An 11,171-nucleotide genomic window follows, 5' to 3' on the forward strand; every position below is an offset into this window, starting at 1 on the left:
CCACAGTAAGCCCCAAAACAGTTTGGCTGAAACTGGTTTTACGTCATATAAAAAAGAGGGCTAAGGATTTCAGCTGATCAGAGTACTAAAGGTCCTCGGGCACGCACCATAGAGCATATTGGTTTTGAGCTTGATAGCTCTTTTTTTTTTTTACAAGGGCTGCAAATTGCTGTAACATAGTTAAGGACTGTAGAAAGAGGCAAGTTTTCCTGAACTTTACTCCCAGCTTGAAGTTTTAAGAAGTAAGTGAGAGGCGAGAAGGGAAGAGAGGGTGATACACAGACCCTCGCTCACGCCCCCCTGTCCACGAGTAGGATGTCAGACGGAACAGACGGCTTGGAGAAACAACTGAATGGCTTTGGGGAGAAGGGGAAGGAGAGGAGCCGCACGTCCCTGGTCATCTCTCAGGCTGTTAACCGCAGTATTTTCACCTCTGCAGTCTCCCCTGCTGCTGAACGTGTCCGCTTCATTCTGGGAGAGGAAGATGACAGCCCAGCACCCCCGCAGCTTTTCACAGAGCTGGATGAGCTTCTGGCTGTTGATGGACAAGAAATGGAATGGAAGGAGACTGCAAGGTGGGTTGGTTTTCCTTTACCTCAGAAACCTCATGGGAAATTCCTCTTTAGGTGGTAATGTCTGTACTACTGGATGCCTTGGAAAATCCACAGGAAAGAGCCTTTATGGGTGAAATTACCTTTCTTGGATAAATCAGAGAATTCAAGGATTTGATTAAACGTGAATTTAAAAGCAAGTCTACAAAAATTGGAATGCCAGACTTATTAGAATGGATGGAAAAAGGAGAGTCAAAATCCATATGGACTTACCTAGCGCTTTGCAAACAGTGGCGATATTAGGGCAAGAATAAAACATCTGTAGATGTATTAAAACTTTTAATTCGGTTACTCAAAAGTAGGTTTTAGCCTGGCTCCACCACACAGCACAAGTTGGAACGTTTTTACTCCGTTAGTGATGAAAATTTATTTTAAATAGGCAAAAGATCCTGAAGATTTTTTCTTCTGAGGAAATCATTCAGGATATGTGTTAAGTGCTGGTTTGAATTGCCCACTTTGAGGTTTTTGACCAAATTCTCTTCTTGTTTCTTTAGCGGCGCTGATTTAGGACTGGAATGGGTTTTTTTATGTTGTATTTGACAGTTATCTATAGCTTATTTCTGAGTAATGCAAAAGGAGCCATTGGATAGGATTCAGGCTGCTGTATATCTCCTCTAGTCTTGTGATGTTAATTTTTTTTCTACAGTGAAAATATTTTTCTTGGTCTTGCCTTGAAAGGTAAGTTTTTAGCTGCAGATGTTGTCAAGGCCTGAAATCTTTCCCTAGAAAGGGATTCTTAACTAGCTGGTGAGCAGCTGAGGGCTTTACCTTTCCTATTCCCAATCCCCCTCTTAGCTCTGGGCTTTTAATTTCCCTTTTTGTGGCTCTGCTAAGCCCTTTTACCACCTTACAGTCTTTAGGGCCCCTGCTGTGTTCAGAGGTAGTCAGTACATCTTGTTTGGCTACCTTAATCTTTACCTGATGAACTGTTCCACCACCTACTCCTTTACCCCCTTATCTTTATTTTTACTTCTCTGTCATTTGCAGAACCTATTTAAAGACTTTTCACCTTTTACCCTTCAACTCCTTTCTTATTGGTCATCCTTTTCTCCCTTTACTGCTTTTTGTGCCTCTTATCGATCAGCACTTGCATTTTGTCATGTGTACCACCCATCCCTGTACAGATCTTTAAGAAGGGTTTTTAGTGACAATGTGTTAAGGCTGTCTTACACTTCAGACCTTAATGATATTCTTCATACTGAGCACTGTATTTGGCTGCTTCTTTTCCATATTAATACTGGGAGCTCTGTTTTCTTGGAATCCACAAATACTAGCCATCAAGAGAGAGACTGATATGTCCTGCATGACATATCACAAAATACATGTCTTCAGAGACATCTGCTTCTAGATTCCAAGAAACTTATGGAAGGATATGTTGATGCTCTTTTACCATCAGATGTCAGGAGAGAAAAAAAGAGGTTTGTTTTTTCTTCTCTGGAAATGCTTTCATCTTCATACATCTTCAGAAGAAGAGCTAATTGGAGCTGTATATACAATTCTTTCTAACAGTACGTGTATATTACATACTGGAAGAGGAGATGACATGTTCAAGCACAGTGTAGTTCCTAACCTTGGCTAACTTCCTGATGTGTGTGTGTTAGTTTGTTGATGGTGATCTTTCATGTTGCATTATTGTTCAGGATTTTTCCTGAAATGACTTAATCTTGCAAAACCAAACCTGCTGAAAGCTACCATGTGGCTCTGCTGCAGGACATACCAGCTTGAGCTGGCTAACTCTGCTTCAGCAGGTACAGGAGCTGCCTGCTCTGTTGCTCACTGGAGCTTTGGGTCTGACTTGAATGATGGTAGAAGCTGTCAGGAGAGAAGTGTTTGAATCATCAGAGTTTAGCAAGTGGTACTGTCCCTTCTAGAGGCATTTTGGTCAGCAGAAAAACTGCTGGTAACTGGTACATGTCTTGGAAAATTTCTGTCAGGAATGTGCAAGATACTGATTAAAAGATGCTTCCAGAAGAGGTCCTTTTGTTGTTTTGATTCTTTATTCATGCGAGTTCAGTGGTCTGTGCTCCAGCCCTGGTATAAATAGGCTACCGTTCCTCCCTGTGCACATTTCTGGTAGTAGGTAAGGTCAGCCCATGGCCAGGGCTTGACGATGTCCTATTCCTTTTCATAATCCTCTTGCCTGTTAGCATGGTATCTAGCTGTGGTTAACAATAAGGAAACATTTTGGAAGAACATCCTCAGTGTAGACAGTGCTTCATAACACAGCCCTGTGTTAAATGCATTAAAAATAGAGCAGTAAAGGGAAGGTTTATTGCTGTTAAAGGTAATCTGAAGGTATTCCCTGTTGGGCTTTTTTTGGAACTTGTCCATCCATACCAAGTAAATTGATTACAAGTTCTTGCACCGATATGCGCATGTTGCATTTCACCGATAGCTAAAGGATACAGTGCAAACTGTTAAAAGGGAAAGGCTTGAAATATCTGGAGGCCACCGTCTATTTTGAGGCTCAGTTCAGTACATTTTGGAACCAAGATGTGTGCACCATAGTGGGGACTGCCATTCTACAAGGCAGGGAGATGGGAGGAAGATCATGAGATGACAGTGAGAAGGAATTAAAGATATGTGAGCTGGTGGATAGGCATTTTAAATCTTTAATTATGGTCTGTTTCTTTACATAAGCTCTCTCAAGCAATGCATTTACATCCTTCACCTCTTCTCCCATTCTAATATTATCATACCTTTTATGCAATCCTTTTTAGAGCCTTAAAAATAAGAAAGATGGGTCCTGCATATTGGTTAGCAGATATAATTGCCTTTACAATATGTGCACACTGAACGTACTGAAGACTCCCAGAGATACATTTGAAGAGTAAGAGGTTACTCTGGAGGCAGCCAAGTGCACTGATGGCAAATTTTTCTCACAAATCTTTGCCCTTTGGAGCTGGTGGTGGTCAATATGTTCCAGATTTCAGAAGTCCACAGTGCCAACTTTACTGGAGTCAGCAGTTTAGTTTCTGAGGTCCAAGAGTCATAACACAACATGGATGTTATTTGTTACATGGTAGCTTTTTTCTAATGTGATCACTAGAATTTTTCTAGCTTTTGCCTGAAACAGCATGTTACCATTGGGGTGCAGACAGCTTTGCCTTCAATGCTCAGGAGGCTCTGTTCTGAGATGTATAATCCTAAATACATGCAGTTGCAAACCTTAACTCTACAACTGTCTCTTTTGTCCTTTCCACTCTCCTCCGCCCTAAAAGTCCAATGCTTTCTTCCAGTGTTCACCTACTTCCCATGCAACTTTCTGGGTGTGAGTGAGCTTTTCTGCAGAATGACATGTTTAAAAAAAATAAATCATTTTTGCCTGATGTATGGTCTTTTGGTAGTTTATTTCTGATAGCACGTAGTGTCCTACTTTGTCCTACTTTTAATGATCTTCTGTGACCTGGTGCAAGAGAATGATTTTTGCCATAATGTAGATGTATGCTATGTGAAGTACCAAATGTATGTCTCAGCGTGCTTACGCTTATTTTCTAAACATTAACAGGTATTCTGGTGTATTCTCAAATCTCTATCAAAGAGAGGGGATGTGGATAGCTGATGATAACTGTACAGTAGTGGTGTATCTTCTGGTGGGTTAGTTAGGAAAATATTGCAGCAGGAGTGAATCTTTCATGGATTTCTCTTGGTGTAATGAGGAGTGACCACATTGTTCAATGTCCTCAAAGCCATGTTTGGCTTCAGAGTGACACCTTTGGCTCCTGGGAAGTGGATTGGGCTGTCTTTGTTTCAGGTTTAGCTCATATTTATCTCTTCAGTTGTAATCTGTGAATGAAATAGCATACCAGATTGGTTCAGTTCAAACTGAAGGTGCCCACTTTCTTGTAAGCTCATGCCCTTTGGTAAACCAAAGTATTTAGCTAGGTGAAGTGTGTTGTGGGGAATAATAATACAAAACAAACCAAAGAAACAATCTGTTACGTGTGTGGAGGGCCATGTGGAAAGCATTGCCTGAGTACTTGCATATATGTGTGCATCAGGACTTCAGAAGAGACTTGAGAATGAGGTATTCAAAGATATTTCAGACCATTTGGAGAGCATCTCACAGTCAGTTTTCAATGAAGTGGATGGGCATGGATTCTCCCTAGGAAAATGGTTATTCCAAGCTCTATAGTGTGTTGGAAGAGCTGAGTGACTGTCAGTGAAGCTGAGAGACTCTGCTAAATCTGTCAGGTGGCAGGTCCAACAGATTTGAAGTTTTGTGTTATCATTAGGAAAGTACACAGAAAGCAAATATTGATAATTGTGAATTATACACTTTCACCAAAGGTACAAACGCTTTATAATTTGCAGCCTTTGTTGTTGCAGGGTAAAGAGCATCTCACTGCACTTGACTCAATCTACCCACACAACTATACAAACGAATACAGAACACGCCCTTTGAACTTCACAGATCTGCAGATGCCCAAATCCCTTTGCTTTCCTAGCAAACACTCAAGTGTTGTGGACAGAATAGAACCTTATTTCTCAAATATTAAGTTCAGTCTCATTGCTTGGGTTAAAATGCGGCTTTTTAAAAACAAAGTCTCAAAAGAGATTATTGCAGTTGAAAAGCATAATTAATTAATCCTCAAATAATACATTTTTCAGGATTAAATATAATTTCACTTGGTGTTAATAATATTGTTTTGAACCATTTTGTGAACTTCCATACCCTTAAGTGTATGTTTTTTTCTTAATAATCCCCTTGTATTAGTCACTGGAATTTTCACTTAGCCAAGTATATTAAAATAGTATCTCAGGACAGGATTAGAACATCTTCTGCTTTGCAATTGAGTTACATTGGAACACTTTTTTTTTTTTTTTTTTTTTTCCCCTTTTCCCCTTCTGCACTCTGTGCTCACGTGAAGCTGTAGCCAGGTGCTGCAATAAAGGAAGAGGCCACTGGCATTTCTCTCGCCTTTATTAGATAGGCTAGAGTGTAATGTCCCTCTCTGTGTCCCACAGGGCTGTGTGTGCATTCCCCAGCTGTGTCCCCTTCTGTGCCAGCACCTTGCTGGCAGTGGCAGGAGCCTGGAGCGGCAGTGGGACGTGCTCTGCCTGACTGTCCCTGCCACGGGGCTTGGGGCACGATCCTTGGGCTAGAGCTCCTGCACACAGTCATGACTTGGGTTTAGGGGTGTAAAGAGTGTTTTGTGCAGAGCAGTATTTAACCTATATAACCTTTGCTTGAACCTTCAGCTAGAGAGATGAGCTTCCTGTTTTCTCAGCCTCACTTTGTTAAATGATTAAACAGTGAAGAGCAAATGGAGGGAAACAACAAAACCCTTAATTTCTGTCTTTTCCATTAGTGGTTCGCTTATCCTCTCCAGAGCATCTTCAGATCCACTTAGGATGTGCTTTTCTCCCCTGCTCTTTGCCTTGTGCTAGCCTGCTCCTGTAGCTACTGTTCAGTGCTCCCAAGTGGTGGCTGGTCTGCTGAGTCTTGGCAAAGCCCTGATGCTTTTCCTCTGCTCATATGCTTGAAGATGACTTGAGTCTTATCCAGTGGAGCTGTGGCAAGGATTGTGGACAGTTGAAAGAAGAGGGATGTAAAACTTGAGATCTATTTCCTGATCTTTCTGCCTTAGCATTCTCTGTGGTTTTTCTTTTTCCTGCTCTGACCTTATTCAGTTCCCTAAACAGGAGAGGAAGTTTTCAGATTGTATTGTGTAGATTTGAATACTCCAATGCAAGTCACCCTATTTCCAGAAATGCTGATCTTTTTCTATCTTCTTCAGCACCCCTGGCTACTTCAAAGTGGTTATTAAGCATCAGTTGAATTACCTGAAGCTGCTGAAGCAGTGCTAGAGCTTTACTTGACATGATGCAACGTATTGGGTTAGGTCATGGGTGTCTGCAGGTTGGACATGCTTGAGTTAGGTGCTGGGTGTGCAGCCAGGGGAGGGAAGGAGATGCCAGCAGAGTTGTTGAAACTGCCTCTGTATTCTTGACCTGGAGCAAACATGAGGTAAACAGTGTTAGCTTAAGTCTTGGTGAAAGCTATTAAAGATAACATGCTTTACCTCTCATTTGCAGTAGTTTACAAGCATTATCACTGCTCAACTAACACATACCAATTCATTAAGCCTTTGCAACTTGATTGTGGATTTGTGGCCTTAGAGATGCGTGGGAAAATGTGTGTGCTTGAACTCGTTGGTATGCTGTGATATTTCAGCTATCTTGCTTCTTTCAGATCCACGCACAGGGTGCAACAGCTTTAACACAGTCTCATTGCTCTGCCCTTTTGTAGGTGGATAAAGTTCGAGGAGAAGGTAGAACAAGGTGGGGAACGATGGAGTAAACCTCACGTGGCCACATTATCCCTGCACAGCTTGTTTGAGTTAAGGACGTGCATAGAGAAAGGCTCAATAATGCTGGATATGGAGGCCTCTTCTCTTCCTCAGGTGGTGGGTAAGTAAGCTTCCTTTGTTCTTGCTCTAAACGATTCACTTCAGCTTACAATTGATCTTCATGGTGGTTTCCTTTGAAAGCAAGAAATTGAGCATCGCTGTTTTTGCTTCTTTGTTTTCAATGAAATACTCAATAATTCATTATTGCCAAAGACTTCTTGGAATAAAGTGTGAAATAACAGTGTTAGAAGATCCCAGGCTTTTTCTCCTCTTATTAGGGGTAGGAGTTTGAGGCAGCCCATCCATTTTCACTGTATAATAAAAACACTACTTTTTCATTAAAGGAGGAAAACAAAGAAATAATCCTCCTAGGAGTAACAGAAACCAAGAAGGTACTTGGAGAAGGATAGCCAATGTATGAAAAGCGTTCTTCTCATTTCAGGAAGAAGAGCGAAAGAATCTGCTTCAAAGCAAGCAGAATTATGTTTGCTTTGAATTATCTTTTGGTTTTAAATAGAATCATTTGGATCCTGAGGTAGATATCCTAAATTTACCACATGCGTTTGAAAGGAAAGGCATACACTGACTGAATTTATGTTTACTACCAGAAATGCGACATTTAAGAGGCTACCTCACTCAGAATAGGGATGCCCAACAAGTATTGCTTTGAGCAGAACAGTTGCAATCTAGAGCTCATGTGGTCAGATCATAGACTATTTTCAGATGAATTTGCAGGCTGGGCTGCTAGAAGCAGGTTTAAAATAAAAGTGCTCCTCTGCGACAAAGGTGGACAAAGAGCAGTCACAGGATCAGTTTATGCTTCCCTCTGCTGAATGGGATAGCAAGGTTTATTTGCAGTCAAAATAGCTGTGGCCCAGGATAATGCTCAGTGACATTGCTGAGACCTATATCATGTTTCAAGTGACATGTGAAAAGTCATATGAAAATAAGTCTAAGAAGTGAGCCATCCAGTGGAGGTACATTTAAACAGTATCCTGAATTTAGAAGGTATTGTGTGAAGAGGTGTAGAAGTGCAAAATGAAATAAAAATGCCACAGTATTAATGCTTTGAATCCTAATCTCAGGATTTAGGCTTAGTATTTTCCTGGCATAAAATATCAAGTGGCAAGTGTTGGATTAGTTTGTAAGAGTTGAAGTTAGATGTTACCTACAGAGTTTTGAGCTTCTGTTATTTTTGTAGGTGCTTGAGATGGCATTGTCTTCCTGTTTTTTTTGTCTGTATACCCCAGTACATGACATTGCAAAGTTTTGTTTTGTTTTGTTTTTTAATAAATTATTCTGGTTGAATCACTTTGAGATGTCACCTTGAATAACCTTTTTCATCTCCCAAATGAAATGTAATTTCTAAGACATTAAGTAACAAATTAGTGGCTGCTGTTGCTGTACTGCTGTTCTATGTGGGATACTTTGCTGCTATAGGTCCAAATCCTTACCCAGATGCAGAGGGATTTCTAAGAAGCCTGCCGGCTTAGTTTCCAGAATTATTTAATCATGATAACTTTGTTGATTTCTACTTGTGACAGGCAGGAAAGTAAAATGCACGGAGCTCTGTTTGTTGACTTGTGTTATATCAGAAGTACAAAAAGGAATAAATACTTGCCAGATGGAGAAGGATAAATTTGATAAAGAAAGGCATGTTGTTCTAAGGAAGCATTCCAAAAATCACTAACAAGAAATATGAACAAAAGCTTGCAGAAAAACACCACTTAACAAAAATAAAGCTTTTGTGTACATGTATATAACCGTTCTTTTCTGAGTTGGAATGGAAGTCTGAGGCTTTTTTCTCTAGTGATTTGAAGAGGCATTAATTCTTTAGAAGAAGGTGACTTTCTGCCTCACTGAGTTAGCAAGTGTGGTGAGTGTTCTGCCTTCACTTTCGCATAACTTTTATTATTAGCACAAATAAAAGTTACTAGTAGACAAATAAGAGCTGCCACTTTCCCCTGGGGGATAGCATGTTAACTGAAGTAATAAAGGGAACAACTTAATGTGAAATTTATTGCACAGTAGAGATTTTTGTAATAAGTCAGGCTACCTTTACCCCTCCCCTATGGGACAAAAGAACAGAGAGGAGAGAATTGATGGAAAGCAAACAGTGAGTTGCAAATTGACGATGGTTAAGGCTGAAGACGAAGTCCTATAACATGTCATCTGAAAACAGGAGCAGGTTCTGCCATCTGTAGTTGCTGTCATTTTACTTCAGTTCTAAGAATGAAAGATTTAATTAGTGACTCATCTCCAGGACTTTTTCCTGTAGATAGATTAGGTTTTAGCAGGGGCCTGTGAGGTGACTTGGCTTGTTGAAGCTGATAGAATTTTTGCCATGCTGTTTTTGGAGTCATACTGGAACTCATGATGTAGCTATACCTTCTTCACAACACAGGGTTGGAGCAGCCCTCTCTCTGAGCTAGGAGTAATCTTGTCCTGTGAAGGGTTGTTTGGCAACCTGCTTAGTGGCATGAAAAGGAAAGGAAGGATAGGATTTTGGTGGAAAAGGTGTGTGTTGGTAGCTGATGAGTTTTCCTCCATGGAGGTGATTCTTACATTTCAATAAATGTTTATAAGAGATTCCATTAGAAATAAAGTGGTATATCTGGTGGTAACTTTGAGATGGGGAGAAAAGAATTCAAAATGGGATGGTGAACATCCTCTCCTCTCCTTTCATGTAGTCAAGTTCTGGGCTTTGGGATTCATTTTCCTTTCCCTTCTCTCATCCCTTCCTGTGCAACAGAAATGATTGTCGACAATCAGATTGAGACAGGGCTCTTGAAGGCAGACATGAAGGACAAAGTCACCTACACGCTGCTCAGGAAGCACCGGCACCAGACCAAGAAGTCCAACCTGCGCTCTCTGGCAGACATTGGAAAGACCGTCTCCAGTGCAAGTAGGATGTTTTCCAACCCCGATAATGGTAATGCAGAGGCTAACTGGCTATAGCCTTCCATTTTAAAGCAACCACCAACCTTGCCTGCCAGAAACTAACTTTGTTGGCATGATAATGCTTTTCTAACGCATAATTAGCGTAGCAAGACCCACACTGATGACACATCAGTGTTGGGCTCTGAAGGCTGCTTTTGCCGTGGCACATTGCTCTAACCCTATCTTCACTGGACGGAAAGGGAGAGGAAGGGAGGTGGCAGGCAGCAGGATGCAACAGGTATGTAGGTGGTGGTGTAGGAACAACATTAGGAAAGAGAGATTTACAACAAACTCTATGCATGCCTGAACCCAAAAGTCTGATCATCTGACATAGTTGTGCAGAGATGAAGCTTTTGCGTGTGTTCGATTTTTTTTTTTTAATTAGATTGTGTCAATGACACTCAATCAAAAATTATGCGAGAGTAAAATCTAGCTTGCATTTTATTGCCATACAATCATTGTCCAGTGTGGGTAAAGCTCATTTCCATTTTGCTTTGTTCAACCTAAAATTGTTTTGTGGTGTATGTCATGTATGCATTTTTGTTTTTCTTTTAAAAATTACTTCATGTGTAGTGCTTATTGTGTGTAGTGTTGTCTGTATAAGTGTGTGTGGATACAGACAGCTATAGAGGCCTTGGCACTGGCTTTATACTTACTCAAACGCTGAGATTTGCAGTCATGTTAGTAGTAATGTTAAAAAAATTTTTGCATCTTCGAGTTCTGCAAACTGTCTCATGTTGCAGTTTGAAAACTTGTCTGAAAGTTGCTATTTTAAAACACCCAGAAAAAGGAGCAAGCTGATATCATCTTGCTGTCTTTAAGGCCTCTAAGCTTTCTGTGTTCTGCTTCTAAAGCTTGCTCTAACATTTCTCCCTAATTAATTACCTTATTTCATTAATATTTCCTACTTTTCATTGTCCTTTGCTTTTGCTACAGGTGTGTATGTGCATGTGAAGAATATTTATTGCTCTTGATAATGCATCTTATCACATGCCAGTGTCTTGATAATTGAATGAATGAAGAAAAAAAATGCACAGAAACATGAATTGAGGGAATGTCCTAGGTGTGCAGCTTTTTGGTGAATATCCCTGCAGGAGTCTAATGGAGCAAAGATCAGGACTGTGCGTTGGACTGTTGCTCCTTCTGCTTATTTTTCAGATCAGGCATTTCAGATTGTATCATAGAATCATAGAATAGCCTGGGTTGAAAAGGACCACAATGACCCCCTGTTATGTGCAGGGTTGCCAACCACCAGACCAGGCTGCCC

The 11,171-nt window shown here is 40.7% G+C and overlaps 1 protein-coding gene across 1 annotated transcript; it reads left to right on the top strand.

The window, feature by feature from the left end:
• The first annotated feature begins 300 nt into the window (after nt 1–300).
• LOC104910674 (electrogenic sodium bicarbonate cotransporter 1-like) lies at nt 301–9,937 on the top strand. Its single transcript, XM_010709826.2, has 3 exons — nt 301–575; nt 6,865–7,025; nt 9,717–9,937. Exons 1-3 carry the CDS (start codon nt 316–318, stop codon nt 9,920–9,922), a joined length of 627 nt encoding a protein of 208 aa, XP_010708128.1. The 5' UTR covers nt 301–315; the 3' UTR covers nt 9,923–9,937.
• The last annotated feature ends 1,234 nt before the right edge of the window (nt 9,938–11,171 follow it).

The sequence above is a fragment of the Meleagris gallopavo genome, chromosome 4 (genome assembly GCF_000146605.3).
Source record: "Meleagris gallopavo isolate NT-WF06-2002-E0010 breed Aviagen turkey brand Nicholas breeding stock chromosome 4, Turkey_5.1, whole genome shotgun sequence".
In the NCBI taxonomy this organism is placed as follows: Eukaryota; Metazoa; Chordata; class Aves; order Galliformes; family Phasianidae; genus Meleagris; species Meleagris gallopavo.

What these genes read in the sequence shown, in the direction of transcription:
- LOC104910674 (XM_010709826.2), top strand. Translation starts at nt 316, where the DNA reads ATGTCAGACGGAACAGACGGCTTGGAGAAACAACTGAATGGCTTTGGG. An exon ending in GAATGGAAGGAGACTGCAAG is followed by an intron (nt 576 to 6,864) that starts GTGGGTTGGTTT and finishes GCCCTTTTGTAG; the next exon opens with GTGGATAAAGTTCGAGGAGA. An exon ending in TTCTCTTCCTCAGGTGGTGG is followed by an intron (nt 7,026 to 9,716) that starts GTAAGTAAGCTT and finishes CCTGTGCAACAG; the next exon opens with AAATGATTGTCGACAATCAG.